This window comes from Desmodus rotundus, chromosome 8 (genome assembly GCF_022682495.2).
Source record: "Desmodus rotundus isolate HL8 chromosome 8, HLdesRot8A.1, whole genome shotgun sequence".
Classification (NCBI taxonomy): domain Eukaryota; kingdom Metazoa; phylum Chordata; class Mammalia; order Chiroptera; family Phyllostomidae; genus Desmodus; species Desmodus rotundus.
In genome coordinates, this window is record NC_071394.1 from 2,874,753 (window position 1) to 2,898,925 (window position 24,173).

The 24,173-nt window shown below is 59.9% G+C and overlaps 1 protein-coding gene across 1 annotated transcript in view; it reads left to right on the top strand.

Annotated features, from left to right (window-relative positions):
• The window catches only part of COL22A1 (collagen type XXII alpha 1 chain), a 177,119-nt gene that overhangs the window by 113,436 nt on the left and 39,510 nt on the right, over positions 1-24,173 (top strand). The window contains exons 33-45 of the mRNA XM_045181756.3: positions 207-260; positions 993-1,046; positions 1,813-1,866; positions 3,000-3,053; positions 5,334-5,438; positions 6,153-6,197; positions 8,949-9,026; positions 12,040-12,075; positions 12,855-12,908; positions 14,080-14,124; positions 18,263-18,310; positions 23,122-23,235; positions 23,540-23,593. Of these exons, the coding sequence (XP_045037691.2) occupies positions 207-260; positions 993-1,046; positions 1,813-1,866; positions 3,000-3,053; positions 5,334-5,438; positions 6,153-6,197; positions 8,949-9,026; positions 12,040-12,075; positions 12,855-12,908; positions 14,080-14,124; positions 18,263-18,310; positions 23,122-23,235; positions 23,540-23,593 (795 nt within the window). The remainder of the gene's footprint in view (positions 1-206; positions 261-992; positions 1,047-1,812; positions 1,867-2,999; positions 3,054-5,333; positions 5,439-6,152; positions 6,198-8,948; positions 9,027-12,039; positions 12,076-12,854; positions 12,909-14,079; positions 14,125-18,262; positions 18,311-23,121; positions 23,236-23,539; positions 23,594-24,173) is intronic.

Here is a 24,173-nt window from a genome sequence, read left to right on the forward strand (position 1 = left end):
CAAGCTGCGGCAGGTCTGAACTGCACCGTCCATCCCCCAGGAGCCCAGCTGGACCGAACGTGGCCCCTTCCTCCTCCCTCAGGGCTCTGAGGGTGACCCCTTGCCTGTGGATCTTATCTTCTACTCACGGTGCACGTCCGCACCCCGCCCCGTCTACACGGAACAAAGGTGATGACCTTGCTCATGGGTGGCTTGTCTCATTGCAGGGACCACAGGGCCGTCCTGGAGAGCTGGGGTCCCCGGGCCTCACGGGACTGCCGGTAAGAAAGCCCTTGCTCCACCATCTGGCCCCAGGCATAGAAATGGCCACACACCCTTCTGTCCCTCTGTGCCCCTGGACCCGCTGGCACTGCCAGTCTGCCATTTTGGGAGCGCCCACCAGAGGGCGCTAGCCCAGGGGCTACTGGGACCAGGTGCTACCGGGAATGGCAGGCCCACCCAGAGTGCCCCAGCACACAGCCCCCTCAGGGTGGGCCCTGCCCCGGACCCCTGATGTCTTTGCTCTGGCACTAATGCGCAGGTCACACTGCTGTCCTCCCTCCCAGCCCAGACTGGCGACCTCCATCTATGTCAGCATTTGTATTGTGTGGTCCTTGTCCTCAGCTTCGGTGTCTCAGCCGCCTGTTTCTCAGGCCGGCATTCAGGTTTTCTGGACAGTTCTGGTGGGAGCGACCTGCCTGGACTCAGGCCCCAGGGCCCCTGGCTGGCTGCGCGCTGGGGCACGTGTCCCTCTGAGGCTCTGTCACATGAACACAAGGTGTCCTGCGGATGCCTGTGTCTGTCCGGGGCGGAGAGGGTGGAAGGAAGCGCGGGCGACCGCGGACAGCTGGGAGAAGCGGCTCCTGTGTCTGCAGAACCGCTCCTGGGTTTCCCCCCTGGATCGCTGGCTCTGATGAGCAGATGTCCCCAAGAGTCCCTGCATGGATGGGGCCGAGGACAGGGCTGCCTCTGATGTCGCACCCCCCCCCCCCCACCTTTTGTTTCCCGTGCAGGGTGCCAAGGGACAGGAAGGAGCACCTGGGGTGCCCGGGGCGGCTGGAAGCCCCGTGAGTCCTGCCCTGCCTGCCTCCTCGGGGCGGGGCGGGGGTCACACAGAGGGGACCTTGGCTCAGAGCTCTGGGTAACTGGGGAGAAGGGCCGGAGGAAGTGCAGGCCACCCGTGAGGTGAGGGGCGGGCCAGGCCTTGGGACGTTTGGGCAGCAAAGATCCAGATTGACAGGCTGGGCGCGGCTGCATGGCCCCCACTGCAGGCTTTGTCCACCCAGGGATACACACAGACACACACACACCCTCACAGACAGGTGTGACTCAGGAGTGTGCTCAAGTGCACATCTCACGCACGCATTCTCTGATGCACGTGTGTGTAAGGTCCTGACACGCAGACACAGACACGCCTTCGCGCACAGGCCTCCTGCGCTCCTGCTGCTGCAGCTCCCCACATCTGCCCTGGAGGCTGCCCAGCCCTCAGTGTCCAGTTCGGGTCACTTCCTTCAGGGACCATGCCCTGATTGGCCAGTCACGGCCAACTCATGTACATGTACACACACACCTCTGTGCCCTAAGGAACCTTCTGGAGTCCTGCCCTCCTGTCTCCCACCTCCGTGCCAGGATCTCGCTCCTCAAGGCACGGCTGGTTGGAGCGTCACACACTCAGGAGGAGGTTCATCCCACCCTCGGGGGCCGTTTCAGGCTAGACCCCACCCATCCCAGCAAACCCCCGGGGAAATGAGTCCGAGGCAGGTTTGGCGAGAGACCGGGGTTCACTCTTGTCCTCAGTGCATGGGACCTGTTTAAACTTCTGCTTCTGAACAGGGTGCTCCTGGACCTGTAGGCCCCCCCGGTCCCAGCGGCCCCCCAGGAAGTGTGGTGAGTAGGCGGGGGTGGGGTGGGGCCCCTCCTTGAGGCCTCGGCCTTTTCATCCTCAAGGTGGGGCTGGAGGTCCGGCTCATGTTTAATGTCCGACACGCACCTGCCCCTCCGTGTGGCCCCGAGGTGTCTGCTAAAGGACTAGCCTGAGGCTCTGCTGCAGACGTGGGTTTCGACCTCTGCACAATAAAACACCCGGCGGCACCTCCTCAAGGGCCACGGCGGACTGTGCTCCTACAGTGGCCAGTGGCCGGTCCCGTTTGGCCACCAGCCTTTGTGGATGATAATTGTAGCTGTTCACAGGATGGGTCCTGGTGTTTGGCAGGCCAGGCCCTGTTCTGAGCTCTTCACACGGGCTGACTCTCTGGGCCTTCACCGCCCTGGGAGGGGCTGCTGTCGCTGCCCCCCCACCCCCATACACAGGAGGAAACTGAGGCACGGGGGTTTGTGACTGCTGTTGATGGTGCTGGGACCTTGCCTGGATTGTGTCACGCCCCCCACCCCCACACACTTCAGCAGAGCCACCTACTCCCAGGAGTGGGCAGTCCTTCCTGTGCCTGAGGATTTCCTCTGGGTTTTAGAGACCACACTGTCTGGCCACATGACATGTGGCCACTAGCTCCAGCAGGGGCAGCCCTGACCTAGGGATGATAATGCCAGCCGCTCACCCACTGGATCCCCCTGAGGATGTGTACCATGCCGGCTCCTGCTGCCCTCCCCGTGCTCCACCCGTGTCCCTGTGTGCGTGCCTGGGACACGTGTCCTTGAGCCTTGTCTCGGGGGCAATCTGTGGGCGAGTGTCCACACAGCTGGAGCAGGTCTCTGCCAAGCCTGTGTTCTCAACTAGCCTCGTCCTCCCTGGGTCCCCTCTGAGCTAGGGCCCTCCCCCCCGCCGAGAGCCACAGCAGGGGCCCAGCATCAGGCGGTCCTGTGCGTGCAGAGAGCTCTGCTCTTTGTGGGGTGTGTGCCGACGAGGGCCCGCAGCAGCAGTGGCAGGGAGGGGCGGCCCCAAGCCTCTGGGGAAATCCAGTCAGGGAGGAGACGAGAGGGGACAGAGCTGTAGTCATTGACTGAAGAGGGATCTGGTCACCCCTCTCTGGTGACCACCATGCTCATAACCTTTCTTTCTTCAGGGCCCCCCAGGGATCAGAGGCTCCCCCGGGAGAGATGGGGAGCGAGGTGAGAAGGTAAGACACAGTGCGGTCCCTGAGCCCCACCCGAGGGTCTGCTTCTGAGAAACATGGACTGCGAGCCCGCACTGCTCAGGCCTGGCTGAGACTCGGGACCCAGGGCCTCCCTGAGGATGGGGCGCCAGCAGGCCCTGCAGCCGTTCCCGTCACCCTCACATCAGGCCTGGAGCCCCAGGGGTCCCTGAGGTCCCTTGGTTGGCCCTCCACCTCCTAGCTTGTCAGCCAGGCCCATCCAACTCGGACTTCCGGTTCTTTCAGCGCCGTGGGCCGCCGCAGCCTGCACACGGTGGGGCAGTTAGCGTGTCCCACACCTTAAGAACGGGCTTTACTTACTAGGAAGGAGACACAGTGTCCCCCAAACACCAATGCCCAGGGGCTGAAGGGGAGAGCACACCGCTTTTGTGGTCCCACTTCCTGTGTCCCTCTGAGCCCCATTTCAGGAGGAGTCTCTGAGACCGCAACTGTCCTGGCGGCTGGAGGGACAGCTCTGCTGGAGTCACACCCGCCCAGGGCAGGGCCCCTCCCCCTCAACACAGGTCGCCCCCAATGTCAGTGGGCTGGTGTGGGGACACCTGGACCCCAGGCGCCCTCTGTGCACTTGGAGTGCCCCTCTGTCACGTGGGGCAGTGACATGCTGATCGCGGGCTGTGGGGATTCCCCGGGGACTGACGGCCTAGGGCTCGGCACAGCAGGTGAGGCGGGCAGTGGGTGGCGGAGGTCCGCTGCCCTCATCTCCTGGGTCAGCGGGTCTCACATTCACGGACAGGCGCCCCAGCTTCTGAAGGATCACCTGCAGAGCCCCCACCCACCCCCTAGCTCACAGGTGTCTGACCTTCTTAATGCGCTTTCCTTCAGCTCCCAGTGATCATCTTATCTTTTCTGTTTTGGCAACATTTAACAAGAATAGATGTAAATATTTGCGTTCTGGAGAGAAGGCTCTGTTCTAAAAACTTAGAGAGGGAAATGATTAATTGCGGAGGTAATGATCAGCCAGCCTGTGGGAAGTGTCTTGGGACTTGGGAGTGTTTGTTGATTATAAGCTCAGTAACAGCCCTTAAGTGAGGCAGGTGCTATTTGTTTATTTATTTATTTTTGACAGAAAGATAATACCATCTTACTCTGCAGGGATGAGAGTGGAGCACCTAGGTTAAGTGAAGGGGGAAAACTCCTGGCCACCTGCTCTGGCTTGATCAGACCACCTGAGTTGGAAGGACTGTGCTCCATTCTGGGCATATGATAAAAAGGGCACTGACATCAGAGAACAGGTGTCCAAGATGATGGAGGTTTTTTGAGGACTAACACGTTGAGCAAAGACGAGGAAATCTGTGCGCAGTTAGCCCTTTCCACCTCTAGAGGGAGCCAAATACCTGTGCTTGGCTGAGCAGAAGCCCAGGCTGAGGGCCAAGGCCAGGCTGTGTGGAGGGTACAAATCCTGGCCACCAGGGCAGGTCCTTCTCCGGTGTGTCCAGTGGCTGGCCCCAGGGCAGTGCTTGGGGAAGCAGATCCCACCCTAGGCTTGGAGTCAGCGCCCTGTTGCTGGCTTTGCCCCTGCTTGCTCGCTCCCACCTCACCCCCTCTCCATCAGGGACTGCCCACAGGGGCCCTGCCGGGAAGAAGCAGCCCCTGTGGCTCCCACAATTCCACCCGGTGTTCCACAGTCAGAGCTGCCACTTGGGCACGTGGCTTTTCAGTCAGAAGGGGTGGGCGTTTGCCTGGAGCTAGAGAAAAGCCCAGCTCCCCCATCAGAACCTGAACAGCCTGGGAAGGGGAACAGCCTGGGGAGCTCTGTTCCAGCAGGAGTCCCAGCAGGAATGGAGGGCTTCCTGGAGGAGGAGGTGCCCCTGCGGGGGTCCTGTGCAGGCAGGAAGGCAGGACTAGAAACCACAGTGTCCTCGTTCCCGGGCCCCAGGTCGTGTGAGTGTGCGAAGGCAGCTCCAGCAGAGGGTGGCTCACTGGCCACCTTCCACGGCACAGACGTGCTGCCTCGCTGTACAGTGTCTTCCTCTACACACCTCTGTGTCCAAACGTCCCCTTCTTATGAGGACACCATTTCATAGTGGCCTACGGGCCACCAATTCCACTATGACCTCACCCTAACATAACGAATTAGACCCTGTTTCGCAGTTGGACTTTAGCCTATGAATTGGGGGGGTGGGCACAGGACAACCTATTACAAACCATTAGGAAGTACATCTGCCCCCTTCAGGCTGGTACACCATTGAAAGGCTGGCCTTCTGCATGTCACTGATGCTGGAAACTGCCCTCGTTCCTTTCCAGGGAGCAGCTGGGGAAGGAGGGAGCCCAGGGCCAGCTGGCCCCCGCGGGGATCCTGGCGCCCCCGGGCCCCCTGGGCCTCCCGGATCAGGGAAGGATGGAGAGCCGGTGAGTCGGGTGCTGGGGGCTGTACCCAGGGCAGCCAGGCCAGATGGAGAAAAGGAAAAGGGGAAGAAAGATGCACTGGCCGGACTCTGCAGGAAGCGAGTCATGGCTGGTGAAATTGGGCCGGTTGGGAAAGGGTGTGTGGTGGGGGCACGGGGAACAGTGGTCTCTGGTGCGGTGCAGGCCAGCGGGGCAGGTGCTGGGGACGCAGAGTTGGACCGGAGCTGACATCGAGATGCTCCTGAGACAGCCGAGCAGACCTACCCACAGCTTGGGCCAGGCACGGCATGTGCGCAGAGAAGGGGCTTCCTGGTCCACGTGTGATGTGGCATTTGCGGAACCCTCCGGGCTCCCTGGGTCTGGGCCGCATGGTAAATGAGGGACAGGCCCGGCTGTGCGGTCAGAGGAGCCCCGCTCTGGGAGCAGGCCCCGCCCGGACTGGCGGGGCCCGTGGAATAAGGATCGCAGGTGGGAAAGGGAAGTCTGAGACCAAGGGGTTTGCCCAAGGTCCCGCAGAAGTGGTGGGAGGTAGTCAGGATTTCCACCCAGGGGCCTCGTGGCTCGAAAACAGGCGGGTTCCTTTGCACAGCAAGGCCACGGGGGGCTCCGGGACGTCTGCCCCGGCCCCTACAGCATAGGGCGCAGCCAGCGGGCACGTGGTGGTGGGGAAGCGCTCACTCGGGGTTCCGTGACCACCTTGTGTCTTCACTCCCCCAGGGGCTCCGCGGACCACCTGGATTACCTGGGCCTCTTGGAACCAAGGTGCGTGTCCATCTGAACACGCCGCGGGTGCTGTGGGTGCCTTAGAGGGAGACCTTGTACTGGGTTGGCCACAAAGTTCATTCGGTTTCAAAGTAAAAATAAGACACGTTTGTCATGTTCCCCGATAACTGTATTGAACAACCCATTCACCGTGTTGTTCCACTGCCTTCTGCCATCTTTCAGGCCACTTCCTGATTCCTTCTTTCCAAAACTTTTTACCTTTTTGAGCAAATAAGTGTTCCAGGTCCCTTTGCCGTCTTCTGGGGAGTTGAAATTTTCCCATTAAGAGAATTTCACCGTGAGCGCCCATGGACACCTCCGTGCACCTCCGTGTTCCTCGGTGGGTCACGTCCCTCCAGCGCAGGGTCTGACTCACGCTAGGTCCTGACCCGTGTCTGGTGGATTCGTGGGTGAGGAAGAGACTGGACAGTTTGTACTTTTAAGATGCTCATACTGCAGCAGGTTGTCGGGCAGACACCCTGGGAGGGCAGTGTGGTGGGAGGAACGGAGACATGTACGAATGTCCGCAAGAGGGCCTAGGGGACGGCAGGTGGAGGCTTGAGGCAGCGGGATAGTCGGGCCCAGTCCCAGCAGATGGGCAGGGGCTCGGGAGCCAGAGCACAGTGGGAGACCGTCCCCCCTGCAGGTCACAGACTGTGCAGGAAGCAGGGGTAAACAGCTCAGAAGGACGTGCATTCGGTGGCTTAGCTTGTGAGTTAGGGTGCTGATGGGCACGGAGTGGCCTTGGGAAGAAGAACGAGCCAGACAGAGGCACGAGTCACAGTGAGAAAGTCTCCGCTGAATCTCTCCGGGGAAAACCGAGGTGCAGAGGGATGTGGGTTTCCCTGACGTGTATGCATGGTTGGTTCACTTCGTCTTCTACGTCTGCTGATAAAATGATGGTAACATACCTGTAATACCCAGTGTTAGGTGGCCTCTTATTGTTTAAATGAGTCTTTCTGAGTGGGATACTTGGGAATTGGGGAGAATGTTCTTTTTTATTCTAAGGGATGAAGGTCCTAAGGTGTGCAGACAGGTTATGGGACTTACCCTAAGGTCACAGGACCAGCAGGACACTGTCCGAACTGGACCCAGAGTCACCGACTGCTGGCGTGAGCTCTTGCTGCCCGATCTTCCCCTGGCGACCCTACACTGGTGACAGGGACCACGCCGAGCACGTCCATTCTGAGTTCACTGCGCTTTCCTCATATTTGCCTCATCTCCTGACTCCCCGCTCCCCCCTCCCCCTGCACTCCCCAGCAGCTGGTATTCCCCAGAACCGGTCACTCCATAGCATCCTAAAGGCACACAGGTACCATCTGGGACTTTGAAGAGAATTTCCAGAGGGGGCTGGGCAGAGGCGAGGGGCGCTGTGGGTCTCAGGAGGCGTGCCCACCCCCACCATGGGCCTGGAGGATCTATGGATTGTTAATGGGTTTTTTGAAGCTGAAAAACCCAAAACTAGGCAAAGCAATGTGCTGCCCAGCAGTGTCAGGCGACCTGAGTGGGCCTGCTGCATTTGTCACCTCCTCGGCTCTTCCTCATGGCCTCGCAAGGCGCCGTCACTTGTCACACAAGCTGACTCACCCCGAGGTGTGAAAGGGCTGGAACAAGGTCTCCTGCCCTTGGGTCCACGTGGCAGGTCAGCCGCCCTAATGCAGGGTCTCACTCTGTCACACACTCTGTCTCAACTGTTGGGGCCCTGTGTGTTTGGGGTGTGGTTTCTGTTGGAATTTGGAAAGGTAGCAATGGGCACACTCTCTGCGTATGTAACCCTCACTGGTGTGATAGGCGAAACTCCTAAGCAACCACGTTCGTACTGACGCCCCGAAATCCGTGTCCATCCCTGAGGAAATGGGGTGACTGAAGCCTGTAAGGAGCCTGGGTCAGAACAGCCAGGGTTTACTGCCAGCTGGGGCTTTTGAGATTGTGGACTCGAAGGCACGACTGTCTCGGTTTCCTTCTCCTGGAAAAGGCAAACACAGTTCCTTCCCCTTCTCTCTCTTCCCACCCGAGTCCAGGATGGCAGGCACGTGAGAGAAGCAGTGTCCAGAGCTGCCCACCTGCCTATGCTGTAGCCGGGCGCTGGGCCGGGCTCCAGGCCAGGCCCTCCGCATGCATAGCCTCCTTTGCTGTGCAGGACAGCTGCTGACGCAGCAGCTCCTGTGATAAAGCAGCTGCAGCTCGAGGGACTCGTCACACCCTTAGGGTGACAGTTAATCAGTGTTGAAGTCGGAACCGAGGCCCACACTCTATTAACCACTGAGCTTGAAGGCAAAGGTCCCATCTCACGCACCTCGCCCCTCCCACCCCCGGGGAGCGTGACCCACAGCAGACAGGTTCTTGGGAGGTTATGGCTGAACTGATGAATGAATTCACTGGTGACACGGGAACTGAGCTGAAACGGGGGTGCGGGGTCCCGTCTGGGGTGTGGGCAGTGTGGGGACATGGTGAGCTCTGGAGGAAGCCTGGGAAACTTTGGTGCTGTGGTCACGTGGCCGGGGTCATAGTGTCAGTCGCATTTGAAGCCGTGGGTGAGGTTAGTCAGCCTGGAGGGGCAGAATGGCTCTCGGTGGCTGAGGCCAGGCCTGTTGGCCTGGGCGGGACAACGGGCTGCTCGGGTGAGCTGTCCAGGTTCCAGGAGAGGCCCGCTGGGGAGCGCAGTCCGGACAGAGAGAAGAGCGTAATTCCCTGGAACCTGGGCCCTGCCTTCAGGGAGCTGAGCCCTCGATGTTATTTTTCTCTTTCCAGGGGGACCGAGGCGTGCCGGGGATCCCTGGCTCTCCTGGCAGCCGCGGCGACCCGGGCATCGGGCTTGCTGGCCCTCCTGTGAGTCCCTATTCCTCCAGCCCTTCCTTACCCTGTGGCCACCCAGCCCATCCCTGCTGCCCCCAGGTGCACCCTGGGCCACCTGCGGGGACACGCCTTCCCAGCCAGCCTGGCGGGGGTCACCGGTCCTCAGGCCTGTCCACTGTGGCCAACACTGTGACTGAAGCAGGGACTGGGGAGACCCAGACCTATCTGCTTCAAAGAGGAGAGAACAAAACTCATTTCAAACAAAGACTCTGGACAAACTCTGCAAAAATGGAGTGACAGCCAGTGGCCCTGAATCGGCTGGGGCAGGGGCGTGGGGTGGGAGAGAAAGCATGCTTGCTTGTGTCTCCCGCAAAAGTGCGTTTATGACCCCCCACCCCCCCAGCTAGTGTACAGGTGAGAACCGACGTGCAATCAGGAAAGGTATGAAAACAGCCTCCGAACTGGTGCTTGGTGAATAATGCACATCAGTTGGCAGTGTGAGTCCGCAGAGTCCCTGTGGGTGGTGGCTCTCGTGATGGGGAGATCTTTGAGCCATAAGGGATCACAGAGGCCAATCCAGACCCCCGCCCACACTGCAGATGGCCGTTGGTATCTTCCACCAGCCTGCGCCTGCGTCCCTCTAGAAATAGAACACTCCCTCTCTCAAAGCTGGTACCTCTGGAGTTGAAATTTAGACAATTACTTGCACAGAGGATGGACATTTAGAATTACGGTCTCCTGTATCTTCCGCCATTGCTTCTGAGTCTTCCCTTCGCAACCCCACCCCTCCCCACCCTGTAACTGGATGATGACCTGGGTGATAGCCTTCTGAAGTCGCGCCCGCTTCCAGTCCTGGGGTTTGGGGTTACCTCCTCCTGTTGAGTCTCTCCTTCGCAGAGACGCAGCCCCTTATTCGTACACCATCACTTGCATTTACTTTTTTCCTGAAGGTCAGGTTGTCTCAGTCCGTTCTGGCGGCTGTAACAAAAACACCAGCCAGAGTGCTTGCAACCCGCAGACACTTGTTTCTCACAGTTCCGGAGGCTGGAGGCCAAGGTCAGGTGCCCGGCACGTTCAGCGTCTGGGGCCCTCTTCCTGGTTCGCAGACGGTAGTCTTTGCTGTATCCTCACGGCGTGGAGTGGGAGGGGCTCCTGACTGATTCCCATCATGAGTGCCCCACTCTTAGAACCTTGTCGCCCCCACAAAGCCCCCACCTCCAACGCAGTGGGGATTCAGTCTCAAAATACGGCTCTGGGGGAGACATGAACTTGGAGTCTGTGGCTCCTGCCTCACTGTTACTCAAAAGAGGCTCAAACCACTGCCGAGCCCCATCCATCCAGCCCACCCACTGTTGTCCCCATCACCTTCGCCCTGAGGCCCAGTCTGACCTGACTCCCTTTAAATGTAGCCCAAGCACAGCAGAGCAGACGGAGCGTGTGGCCTGCCTCTGCTGGTTCTGCTTTCAAGTACTGCAGACCACAGCCAGAAGTAATGAAAACAACGCCGTGCTTCACTCATCCCTCAAAGACTCGGAAAGGAAATCTAATGTATCAATAGCCACAGTATTGCTTGTAAAACAAAAAATAATCCCCTTTTCTCCCTGTGTGGTCTCCTTAGATCCCAGAGCTGGTCTTGGGCTCATATCTCCCTGGGGGGACTTCTGCGCCCAAGCATGCCTCACCCCCCACCTGAAATGACTCCTCCCTTCTGCCCCCACCCTCGCTGGGGGGCTCACTTGAAGTGGTAGGGAGGGCCGGGCTCTGGACTTTCCCAAATGGGAGAGGCCATGTGCAATCCCCTCGGGAAAGTTTAGTTTTAGTCTGTCTTAACGGAAATTCTCAGCTAGAATTCCTGAGGAACACAGCCCTCTGCTTTCCTACACCCCCTTTCTCTTTCGCCCGGGGCGATTTTTTCAGTCCTTTGGTAAGTGGAAGGAGCAACAGGCAGGGAACAAACGCAGGAGCTCAGACTTTCCCAGGTGGGAGGCCCTGCTTCTCACGGGGCCAGTCCGCTGCCCTTAGGGCTCCGAGCCCTGGGAGTCAGCCCTCAGGACAGAAACTGACCCTACGTGACCCCGCAGAGCTGAACCTGGGTGCCAGCCCCCTCTGCCATCACTTAGCAGGTCTCTGCACGTCCCAGGTGCTTTCTAAGTATCCACGGGACCATGCCTTTAATCAGAAAGCCAGGTGGCAGAGGCAGACACAGTCACTGCCCACTGCCCCCCAGGTCAAGGCCGGTGGCATTGCCCTAAGTGACCCCACCTGGAACGTAACTGGCAGCTTCCAGCCAAGAGGCCGTCCATCAGCTGTGCGGTGTGTCTCCCCCACTTTCCCCACGGAGCGCTCCCATGGTGGACGAAACGTTATTGCGTTTTCATAATTCCTGCCTTTGGCCACGGGCCTGGGCTCCCCACGGCCTGGACATCTGTGAGGAGGGTTTGTGGCAGGTGTGCGCAGAAGGTGAGCATGGGGTGTGAGTCCCCTGGGGACGCAGGTTGCCCCTTCGCAGGAGCACTGCCGTTTGCCCAGTGGTCCGTGCCTGGGCCACACCTCCCCCACGGAACTGTGAGTGCTGGCTGAGTGCTCCGCCGTCCAGGCCAGGGTCCTGCAGGGGTGTCCCCGTGGACCTCAGTCCAGGGCGAGGAGTGCCTGTGGGAAGTGCTCTCAGGAATCAGCGCTGAGAAGGGGGAGGAGTTCATGGACCATTTCTGCCGGGGCCACAGGGGCTCATGCCCCTCACGCCCCCGGGGCCTTGGGGGCAGCAGAGCCTGGTGTTGGGCAGCTTCTGCTGGTCCCTGGTTGAAGCTTGCTTGCTCCCTGGGGAGCTGACTCCCAGGACCTCTGGGCCCTCCCTGCGCTCAGGCCAGGTCCACGCAGGAAGAGAACAAGTGGCCCTTCTCTGTCACCTGACAGTCTGGCTTGAAGGTGGGAGGAAGTTCACACCTCCTTTCGTCAGTTAAAGACGGGGCTTAGAAATAGCCCCCGCAGCGTGTTCCAAAGGACGCCTCATCCCTGCTTTGCTTACTTACTCTCTGTTGTTTCTCAGGGCCCCGCTGGACCCCCAGGAGACAAAGGACCGCCGGTACAGTATGGTTTAAATAAGGGGCTGGGTTTCAGTGGGAGGGACTCTGCTCTGATCAAAGCAGTTTTACATGGGTGCAGCCAGGGCTACAGAGCGGACTCTCCCCGGGAAGCACTGGCCTGTGGGAGGCGGGGCAGGCAGGGGTCACGCTGCATTCTGGCCTCTGCGTCTGGCTGTGCTCGGAGCACCTCTGCATCACAGGACGGCCGTGGTGTAATGGATTCATCGCATTGCCAGAAGTGCTCATGTAGAGTCCTGGCTTCATCACTCCCAACCACACGGCTGGGCGTGAAGGAGGGTGGGATCGCTCTAGGGTCCCAGGTGGGTGTGGTCAGAGCCTCAGCCCGAAGGGAGGTCGGTGGACTCGGCGCTGGAGGCACCACGGGGGACAAACGTTTGTCCTTAGGACGAGTGGAGCAGCCCTGGCTGATCAGCACACGTGTGCATTAACTGTCACCCAAGTGCTGGGTGCTGTGCTGGGCCGCCGCCAGGTTAACTTCCCCCAGGACGGTTCTCCATCCAGGACACGGAGCGTCAGCCAGGGCTGGAGCCCAGGCCTGGGTCCCCGTGTCACCGTCCCTTCCACTCCCGGCTCCCGGCGTGTCCTCTGAGCACATTTCCACGTCTACCCACACGCGTGGGGACGGGCACACTCTGAGCAGGGTGGCATCGAGTCCTTGTGACTACAGGCCATTTGCACAGGGAGAAGCCCGCTGTGGTCGAAGGTCGGGGCCTTTCAGCCTCCACTGTAGCGGGAGTCTTCTCTTCTTTCTCCTCAGGGACCCCGAGGCTTACCTGGATTCCCCGGCCCCCAGGGACCAGCGGGCCAGGACGTGAGTAGAGGGACACGGTATGGGCTCGGCCAGGTGACTATAGACCCCCCGGAGCCCCCCAACCCACAGTCTCCAGGGAGCCCCGGAGGAGCTAGTCTCCTGCACTAGTCCCTGCCCTTCACTGTGACGTTCCAAGTTATTGCCCTTCTGTGGATCGTGGCCTGTAATTTTGTGTTGTCCAGGCTGATTTATTTCGCTTATGTGTTGCGCTTTCAGAACCTCCTGGCATCCCACACAACCCCTCCTATTTTCGGCCGATTCTGTTGCACGTCTAGGTGGTCTGTTCTGTTCAGACCGGGCCCAGCTTCTCCCTGGACTTGTCCCTGACCCTCCCGGGAGGGCTTTCTCCCTCGGGGAATTCACAGACTTGTCTGATGTCCAGTGGGACGCATCCCCTCGGCTCTTACGGCACTGTCTGGCCTTTGCTCAGACAGACCTGAGAGGCAAGGAGCTGGGGACCCTGGGTCTGGCGCGTCTGTGGGTCCCTGAGGCCAAGCAGTGTGCCGGGCCCACACCAGCGACTCGGCACCTGCTCCCTGCCCGGCGGATGGGTGGCTGCGATGAGCCCCTATCGGGCAGCCATGCCTGGCTCCACGGCGGCTGTGCCGATTGCTCAGACTCGCGCCTTCGCATCTCTGCCATCCCAGCTCTCTACCAGCAGGAACAACAACCCCCTCCGCTCCTTTCCTTGGGTTCCCCCTCAGAAGAGAAGTGCCCTTCTAGTCCCTGCCCCGCCCTTCCTGGCTCCCTCGTCCCCGATCCACCGCCTGTGAGATCCATCGGGCCAGCCTCACAGAAGGGCCCGCCTCCTCCGTGAAGCTGGGCCTGCTGCCCATGTTTGGGAAAGGGTGGCAGAAGTTTAGGACGGGCGTGTGTGTGTGCATGCTTGTGAGTACACGTGTGTACACTGTGTGTGAGTTGTTTTCAGTTCTGTGTCCTGGGCGGGAGTTAGAGGAGGGGTAGCTTTCTGTCCGCAACGTTCCCCGCGCTCGACATTGCCTGGGGAGCCTCCGTGGCCAGCTGACGTGGGAAACCCTGCGTTTTCGCTGGTGCCAGACTTCACGGTCAGGCGTTTCTTTTTCCTACTGAGTTCACCTTGGCAGATTCGGAGGTCAGGGGAGGGTGTGGGCTGAGCAGGGCAGGGTGGTCAATGTTTTCTTTCTTCTCTCAGGGCGTCCCAGGAAATCCAGGAGAGAGGGGGCCTCCCGGAAAACCAGTACGTGCTTTCACTGATCTGCATGAATATTAACAGTCGATCGGTCGGGGCTCTAGCGAGATTAAAGGCGACTCAGATGCTTCAGGAGACTTTGAAGAAGAGACTTTCTCTAAAGCCATGAGCAGAGACACCATGATGCCCAGAGATAGAGCGCGGTGGGGACCCGGTGCCACCATTGCCCCCATTTTCAGAACCAAGTGGGAGAGATGGTGGTGGGGAGGGGGCCGAGAGCAGTTGTAGTCATGGGTTCAAAGCCAAGGCCAGACAGGGAAGTGTGGCCGACGCAGGAAGGGAGCAGCATGTCCCCAGCCGGCTTCCTGATGGTGCCCCTCAGAGGGAGGCCTGTGGGTGGGTGGGCGGGCCTGTGAGAGGGTCCTGGGGTGCAGCCTCCGGCATAGGGCAGGCCAGAGGAGGGTAGGACGTGGGACTGGGGTGAGCAGATGGGCGTGGCAGGTATGCGGCTTCCTCACGGGTCCACTGCCTATTCTCTGTTCAGTCACTGGAAGGCCGCCCAGGTGCCCACCTTCGTGGGGACGCAGCTTGGGCGGGAGAGGCCATGGCAGCCTGAGCAGGAACCGTCCGTCCTGAGTGTGGCCCTCGGTGGTGTGGCCGCACTCCCTCCCGGGGCTCCTGCGGCTTCCCCGAGGCGAGGCACTGGCACTTTCTTGGGACCCCCTGACCTGGTGGCCAGCACCAGAGGGGCCCCAAAGGGTTAGCCAACTAACCGGCCACGGGCTGCAGGAAGGCACAGAGCTGGGAGCAGGTCTGGGGATCGGGAGGCAGCTGTGCAGGGACAGGGCAGGTGAGTCCATTGGAAGACGTTACCTAAGAAAGAAGGGACGGGGCGCCACGACTGGGGAGTCCCAGGCATCAAGACCGAGACTGAGAACTCTGGTTTCAAGAGCCAGTGCGCCCCCCAGGGCAGGAGCCCTTCCCCTGCCCCCAGGACATGGCTCTGGAGGCCCCGGGCCTTCTTCCCAAGCCCGGCTGCTGCGTCTCAGCTGGGCACCTGAGGCCCAGAGGCCCCGGGTGGCTTGAGCAACTGTCCCTTCCCAGTCCAGGCTGCTGGGCACAGCAGAGACCTGGGTGGTGCTGGTCTGTCTAGAAGGGCCTGGACCTTTTTGTGTCACACCTCCCAGTGGGCTGAGTGAAAGGTCTGGCTGGACGTGAGGGGTAACTTCTTTCCCGCGCTTCCTCCATGGGGTGCACTCCATCACCCACGCGTCAGGCCCTGGGGAAGTGGGTGGACGGGGCAGGTTCAGGCCAGAGGGGCTCAGCTGAGCTCCGCCAGCCCTAGACCTGGACACCTCTGTGCAAGGAGAGGTCAGCCACAGCGTCCAGCTGATGACGTGGCCAACCCGGACTGCGTCACACTGTGAGAGAGAGGGCGGGAGGTGCAGGTCAGTGGGGAATGAGTTATTTTAACTACCTTTCAAGTCACCGAACACACTCTCAGGTGCCTCTGATTCGCTAATCAGTTAAGTCCTCTTTCCGGGGTCCGCAGACCAGCCTCAGGTCAGTGAACCGCTAGGACCCCTGGAACTTAGGAAAGCTGTAACTCTCACGGTTTGTGACAGTAAACAGATGGCGAAAACCGGCAAAGCACTGGGGGCAGGGCAGCAGGCAGGAGGGACCAGGTGTGAGCTTCCGGGTGTCCTCTCCCCAGGACCTCGGGCACTTCCTTCTCCCCGCAGCTGTGTTGTCGAGCGGCCCGTGAGATGACAGGGAAAGTGGGGGGTGTGGCTGCCCAGGAAGCTCAGCCCTGCCTCGGTGCCCAGGGTCTTCTCAGGGGTGACTGTGGAGTGTGGAACCCTGGCGTGACCAAGCTGAGTGACTCGGTCTCCAGCCCTCCACAGGCCGAACCCATGCACGGCCCAAGGCCCCCCGCAGGTCACAGCCCTGGCACAGACACTCCGAGTGGCCCGGAGCAGGTGAACAAGACCCTTGCCGGGTGAGGCTTTGAGGGGGCCCCTCAGGAGCAGGCAGGGCCGGACCTACCTTTGGAACAGGCAGAGCTTGGACAGCCCAGGCTGCTGAGTTCACGTTCACAGCGCTGGGCTCATCCCTGAGGGGACGGGGTAGAGAGGGGCCTGGGGCTCAGAATTCCTGTACCTGAACGCCCACCTAGGGTTGGTTCCCAGGAAGCAGAGCCTCTGGCGGGCAGTGCTGGGCAGGTGACGGGGTGACGGGGTGCCCTCAGGAGAGACCTGCAGGACGTGGCAGGTGACAAGCCAGTCAAAGCTGCGGGTTTACCTGGGGTCCAGCCTCGGGTTCCCCCACCGCAGTCAGTCACCGGCCCAGAACCTGCGGGGGTGTCCAGGTGGAGTCTGGCACCTGGCAGGTGGGCATAGCAGGCTGGAGGGTCAGGCAGAGCACACCCTTCACACTTCCCCGTCTGTTCCCTGTCCATCCTCCATGTGTGACCAGCCCCTCGGAGGTGGGCATGGCAGTCTTCCTTGTCCTGCGTCCCTTTGGGGGGCCACTGCCCCCCCCACCCCCAGTTCCTGTGGTTCTTTCTGACACCTGTCTCGTCAGGCTTGCCAAAATGGGTCAGAACAGTCATTAATTAAATTATCCCAAGGCCACGCTGACCCTGGACTGAAAACTCACTCCTTCTTGCTCCCTTTGTGCCTAACGCCGCCGTGGTGCCCAACTTAGCTCACTCTAATCATACCCAGGCCAGCAAGGCAACGTGCCAGAGGACACAGTGCTGGGGCGGGAGAGCACCCCGGTCCGAACAGCATGAACCATGAGCTTAATTAACTTCCCAGGGCAGGGAGGGAGGCTCCAAGATGAAGCCCCCGCTGCCCTTTTAAATGAAAGCTTCAGGAAGTCAACATCACAGAGGTTGGCCTTCCTCCACAGCGTCCCTGCAGGTGAAGAGGGGAGGTCTCGGCTTTGTCCTAAGCAGCCGTGGCCCCCGGGAGCTGTCTCCACAGGGCTGGTCGTTCCTTCAGCACCTGCAAACCCGAGTCGGTCCTGCGCGTCTCCCTCGGGTGTCCCCAGGCGCTGTAGCCCAGAGGGTTGGCCAAACACGCAAACATATTAACACAGACAACAATGCACACACATCCCGGCTAGTACCAAGGTCGTGTTCTGGGCAAACGTGTATGATGCCACCATCACGTGGCTTTGTGAGCCACGGGGTGGGGCCGAAACCCCTCGGGGCCAGGATGAGAGGAGTCTCCAGGAAGATTGCCTTGCGTTCAGCCTCTCTGAGGTGCTGGGCGAGGTTTGGAGTTCCTAAACCTAGACTCCAACTCAACGGGAAGAAAGCAGCCACCACAAATTTGATTGTGGCCCCAGGTTCCCACCGCTGGAGGTGGCGCACCACCCCCTCTGCAGAGCGCTGTCTGACTCCGTTTCCGTGACAAGCTGGGAAGTTGGCGCAGGGCACGCCAGCCTCCAGTTCGTACCCGAGACCCTTCTTCCCTCTGCTGTCTGCCGTCTCCTTTTCCTTTTCCCCCTGGCCTGTGTTCCTTGCCCTGTAATGCGCACCCAGCCTGCAGCCACCTGGGGCTCGGGCTGGCCACCATCATAACATCACATTCCAACACATGGCGGGTGTGAAGGTGGCTTCAGTGACCTGCCGACTCCTGCCTCCTTCAGAGGCTTTGCAATTGCTCCCGACTTCTGAAACCCCCTTTCTGGAGTTGGAGACGTTCAAGCTATATTGGCAGAGGAGGTTTATTTACAGTGCGTTTCACCTGGGAGAGCTGAAGAGGTTGCTTTAAGTTCACACCAGCTTGTGAATGACTGATAGCAGCAGCTTCTACTCATCTGGGGAATTGCGAGACTCTACCCCTCGCCTTCCCCAGTGTCTGCGTGACCTGCAAGGTGCTAATGGGGTGGGGCTTAGGAGGGACCACCAGGAGAGGGAAGCCAGCAGAAGGACGCTGGGGACCAGAAAGGCCCATGCCAGCCAGACTCAGCGGGGACTGGCCTGTGCGGTGCCTGCTTCAGGAAAGTTCTGTCTGCGGCTCCCAGGTCTGGGGCGTAGCCTGGGCTGTGTGCGCAGCACAGGTGTGTGCAGAGGTGTGTTACGAGGTACAGCCTGCAGGCCCCACTGTCTGAGGTGGCATGGGACATGCTGTCCATGTGTGCGCGTGTCTGAATTCACGCGTGTTCACCTCGGCAGGGCCCCTCGGCAGAGCTGTCTCCGGAGGACATCAATCTCCTGGTTAAGGTAGGAGCATGAAGTGACATGGGTGCACCGTGGCAGTGGTGGGGGGGATGGGCGGTCTCGGTCAGGTGTTTCTGTATTGTCTGAACAGCTGTTACAGTATTAACAATAGCAACACGTGTTGAGATCGCACTGTGCCTGATGACATGCTAACCCGCTGTCCAACCAGGCAGTGACTGGCCTTGTGTCAGTTTAAAGAAACCGCAATAAAAATTCAGGTCCGTGGCCATACCAGCCACATTCCAAGTACGTAACAGCCCTACGTGGCTGGCTGCTGGCTACCTGACGGGACACCTGGCTACCTTGCAGGAGTAGGGCTTTCCCGTCCTCACAGAAAGGGCTTGTGGGCGGTGCCAAGTTCATCGCCTCCCGTTTGTCTCTGACTGCGTCTGCATGTGACTCTGTGAGGCTGGCGAGGCTGGTGTGCTTGTTCTGCATGTAAGGAACCTGTGAGGGTCAGTGACTTCCTGGGAATCGAACCCTTTCCTCACTGAGCCCAGAGACTGACCTTTAACCCCCACCGGGACTGCCTCCTCCCGTTCTGGGAAGAGTTGGACAGGTTGGCTGTGGGTCTCGCTGGTGCCTGGGCCACACAGATGTGGGATGGTGGGGGCAGCTGCTGGGCTCTGGGGCCGAGGGGAGTCCAGGTTTGGGCAGAGACTCAGCACCATGCACGCTGTCTCCGTGAGGGGCGAGACCCGGGGAGTTGAGCTGCTGACACGGGGCAGTGAATGCTGGCTGCCCACATGTCCCAGGTCTCAAACGGTGGAGAGCTGGGAACGGCTGGAGCAAGATGGAGACGGGGCTAGATTTCCCGTTTCAGAAAGGTCGGTCCTGCGGCCTCCACAGGAAGCCTTTGTCTGAACTTTGGGAGAAGCCGGGCCCTGGATTTGGGGTGAAGAGCCCCTTCCTTTCGTTCTGTGCTGAAACAGCACTCGGGCGATGTCAGCAAACAGCTAGTTCATGCCTGAGAGCAGGGGAGGGGACCAGAAGAGACAAGGCCTTCTCAGAAGTCTGGGACGTGTCATCTCCCTGCACATCCCCTTGATAGAAAAGCATACATTTTGTTAAAAATTAAGTAGTAGAAAACACAGTCCTTCTGATTTTATTGACGAGACGGCGCTTTTTCCGCAGTCAAGGACAAGACGAGAAACCGTTATCTCTCGATTTGGTCCTGTGTTTATACCGGCCCTCATTGGCCCGGACCATTTCTCATAATGCCATCGCTCTGGGGGGCTCTGGGTTTGCATCGGCCCCGGACTTCAGCCTGCGGACGCCCCAGTCTTTATGCCGGTGATGACCGGAGCGGGGTCCAAGAGGCCTGCGCGTCATGCTTCGTGGCCACGGTACTGAGATGGGTATTCAGATCAATATTCCCGAACTGCTGAAGGATGCAGCTGCGTTCCTCAGAGCAACGAGGCACCCTGCTGGGAATGTGGGCGCCCACCTGTGGGCCGGCCCCCGAGACGCCCCGGTCCTGTGGGGCTGCGCAGTGTCCAGAAGCCCAGCAGACAAGAGCCGGGCCCTCGTGGTCTGTCCGGGACTGCAGAGTTCACTGGCCTTGCTCCCTGCCTCTTAGTCACCTGCTGCGGATGAAAGCCCGTTGGTCTGGTCCAGGTGGCTGGTGGCAGGGCCCACCCGTGCTGGGGAGTCCTATTTTACTACAGAATATTGACCTCTCTCTGCCAAAGAATTGGGTCACGTACTGGCCTCATTCCGCTAGTTGGAAAAGCGCCTGGGTAGGAAGTTCACGGCCTCCCGAGAGGCCCTGCAGAGTGAACGTTCTCGGTTGGATCTGCGCCTGGGCAGGCCGACCTCTGCATGTGGATGAAGGTGATTCCCTCCGATCCTCACCAGCAGCCCCGGGGGCGGGGCTGCAACTCCCTGCATTTCACCGAGCAGGACCTGGAGCACAGGTGAGGAGGTCACTTGTTCCAGGTGTCAGAGCGGGAGAGCAGCAGAGCCCAGACCCAGACGGGGTGTCCGACTCCAAGCCCGTGCCCTCGGCACCTCTCAGCTCTCCGGCTTCACCTTTGCCTGAGCCAGAATTTCCCGACAGCCACCTGGTGAACACAGGCGGGTAGTGAGTCCCCGACCTGTCACCTAGAGGTCTGAAACATGGGCTCCACAGCCCTGGGCCTCGAGGGTTCCGGTGTCGAGAGCGAGAAGTCGGATGAGGTGCCCTGGGTTTTGTTTCTGTTCCTGGGCAGTGCTGACTGCTTTTGTGCACCCAGCAGCGGTTGCAGCAGTCGTCCCTTTTGCAGGCACTTCCCGAGCGCTTGCTGCTTATGCGGCACCCGCCGAATACAGTGACGAGTGAGTGGGTGTGTTGAGAGTATCACAGAATAAAGGAGGGAGATAGAGACCGGAGGGAATCAACATTTATAGATTTCGCCCAAGGAACCGTGCAGCCTGCTGGGTGCTCTCCTGCATTATGTCTTTTAAAGTTTGCCATAATCTCCGAAAGTAGGAGATGAGCCTTGTTAACAGATGTGGAAATAGACTCAGGTGACGCCACTTGCCTGAGGTGACTCGGTTAGGTGGCGTTGGGGGTCAGCGGCTTCTGATCTGAGAATGGGGCGTGGCAAAGGGTTTAGGGAGGGAAATAACAACACGCAGCAGCTAAAGACGTGTGCCGGGCACGGCGTCAGGAGTGTTCCGTTCGTCATCTCGTTCACTTCTCACCAGACTGAGGTCCCCACGTCACAGATAAGGGGGCTGAGTCTCAGAGAGATGGGCAGAGGTGTCACTATGGTCTGGTTGGAAGCAGAATCCTGTCTGGGCTCGAGACCGTGGGAGCCCAGGAGCTCAGGAGCCAAAGTGAACCTCGGGGTGGGGGCGGGGGGTGTCACATGGAGGCCGGCCTCGCCTATGCTCACTGGGCTCCGGGACCCTCCCCGGCCCCTCGGGGACTGCTGACAGCTCTGGTCGTCAGGGGACAGCCCTCACAATGTCTGTGGCCAGGACAGCCCTGGGGTGAGAGCCTGCCCCGCCAGAAACTGGGAAGAAGTAGGGAAGTGTGAGATTTTGTGTCACTCGGGTGCCATGGATGCCACTGCGCCCTCCGAGTCCAGCAACATCCCAGTGGCCAGAGTTCCTGTTGCCACCAGGCTGGCTCCAGTCCCCTGCCCTGTGTCCATTGTGGTGTTTCAGGGACACGTCTCACTTTGAAGCACTCTAGGGAGGGTCTAGGAATAGGTAATGGGGCTCGCAGCCCCACGACTCTTCCAACCGAAACTCAACAACTGAAAACAGTATCCTCCAGCTCATGCCCTTCACCATTGCTCCATACACCCCAACAGTGCCCCCCCCCCCCCAAGTTCAGCCAGCTTCTCAAACCAGCCGCTAAAGGAACATGGCACGGGACCACAAAGGTCAGGCGGTGGGTCCGTTTATTGAACTGTTGCTCCGTGGAAGGCTGTTTGCTACGCACTGGGTACACAAAGATAAAGCACTTCCACCTCTGTCTTTGGAGAGGCCATAGTTTCTTTTGCATGCTGTTGGGGGATGGAGCTATAAACAGACCACTTCAGCAGCAAGACACGGGCCCCAGTCTGAAGCCATGAGGAGGGCTTCTTGGAGGAGGAAACTTCTAAGGAATCTTCAAAGACTGGGTACGAGTGAAGCAGATGGAAAGAAGGCGGGCCCAAAGAGCCTGCCCGCCCTGAATCAGAGAACAGTGAGAATGCTGGGTCACCGGAAGCATCGCCTCACCGAACAGGATCAATGGCAGCCCGCACGCCTTCAGGGCATGCAGGAGACCGTAGTTCCTGCGCTGGCTTTGTGTCAGCCGACACCATTTGACCATGAACTCCTCAAGACCCGTCCTCAGTCCTCACTGTGGTCTCCCAGCAGAAGGGCCCCCGGTCTCACAGAGTGGCCGCTCTGCAGGGAGCACGGAGGGAGCCGCTGAGCAAATGTGTGAGTTGGTCACCTGGCTGGCTGGACCGGGAGTTGTCCGACACTCTTCCAGGTGCCTTCGTTGTGTTTTCTCCCTTCGCCCCTATCCCAGGAGAGGGGAGGGGAGGTGGAGCGGGCCGGGTGGAGAGAGGGCACGGCAGACCCCCGCCACAACTGTGAGATGGCACGAGGGCTGCGGAGGGTCAGTCAGCGTGCACTGCTCAGCACATGCTGAGCTCCAAGCCTGAGGGTCCAGGGACAACACAGACAAGCCGGGAAACGCGTTCCGGGGCTGAGAGAGGGTGACATTTGTTCTGGGGGCAGCACTGCACTGCCTCAGAGACGCCGCGCCAAGCTCACCCTGGGCACAGTCCCTCATTGCCCACCTGGATGAGGAAGGATGCCAGGTACGGTCCGGACGGGCTGCGGGCCCAGCCAGAGAGTCCCGAGGGCCTTGCCTCCCTTCCTCTGCTTGTCTGGAAACCACGCCAGCGAGCCCGCGGATGAGGCCTCAGATTCTGACGCTGTTTCTTCCGAAGCCTTGGGGACAGAGCCTGCTATTCCGAACACCAAAGATTCGCATTAAATCCGCGCTGCCATCTTTTCGGGCGCTCTCAGGTGTCTGTCTGGGCACTTCTGACATCACTGTCCTGGGCTGGCCTCCCAGCGGTCTGGCTGGCCAGACGTAGGGAAACCTGAGGTAGTAATTCACGCATCTCGGAGGTTAAGTCTAAGGTAAGATCAGGACAGAGAAAAGTGCAGTTGGGCCACAGTGCGTGTGTGGGGAGGATGTGGCACCCTGCTTGCGTTGCCGAAGTGGCTGGCTGGCCGCCTCCTGCTGCCGGGGGCGGGGCTGTGGCTGTGGCTGCCTCCCGCTTCACCAGTAACCGTGTGTATTGTTGCCTCTCCCCCAGGACCTGTGCCGTGACTGCCCCCCGGGGCCCCCGGGCCTCCCTGGTCTGCCGGGTTTCAAAGGGGACAAAGGTCTCATGGGACGGCCAGGGAGAGATGGCACAGAAGGGAAGAAGGTGAGGAGGGGAGGGAAACGGTGTTTTCATCGGGTTCCAGACGGACGAGCCCAGTCGAGGGCGTGGCTCCGGGAGGAGGCAGGGGTCTCGGGCCATCTAGTGACTGGCCGCCACACCGACCATGCCCGTGGGTGCACTGCCGACACCCTCTGCTCAGACACGCTGGGGTGGGGTGGGGCGGAGTGGGGTGGGGGGTCCTAGTGGGAGGTTGGCAGGCAGGCGTGTCAGGGTGATGCCTGCTGGCGACTCTGCGCATGCTCCGGGCACTCATCCTTGTTTTTTTTCTCTGTTTTCCCTGGCACAGGGCGACGCTGGGCCCCGGGGTCCCCCGGGGCCCCCAGGAATAGCAGGAGCACAGGTCAGTGGGCCTTCCTAAGGGCCACGCATCCTTTCTGCTCATCTGCTGGTTAATCTAAGTGTGAGGAGGAGAGATGTCCAGTGTAAAGGAATAATGGCGTTAAGATCAGAACCCACATTCAAGGTCTAACCTTGGCACTGATGCTCTCTGTGACCTTGGGCAGCAGGGCCATTTCAACTTGTATCAGGTTGTCCATTTACAGACACCCCAGTGGGTGCAATTATGTAATGAGCTATGGGACTGGAATGCCTGGTACTTACTGGTTAAGACAGGAGCCTTCGGAGCTGTGTGGCTTTAGGCAAAACCCTTGCCCTTGCTGGGGCTCAATGTCAGCTCTCACTGATAAGAATGAATACCCTCCAGAGCCAGGTGAGAGCTGGACGATGGAATGGCTGAGAAGAAATGGCGATTGCTGCTAGGAAGGAGCAGTGCCGTGTGGAGAGTGTCACTAGCTGCCCCGTGAATGACCAGGCACCCTTCCAGAACCACAGGATGCTTTGTGGCTTCACAAAACCAGTGTGGGAAGCTCTGGCTGCTGTTGGCACTCGCGTTAGCTTCGTGAGTGCTGGCAGGGGACAGG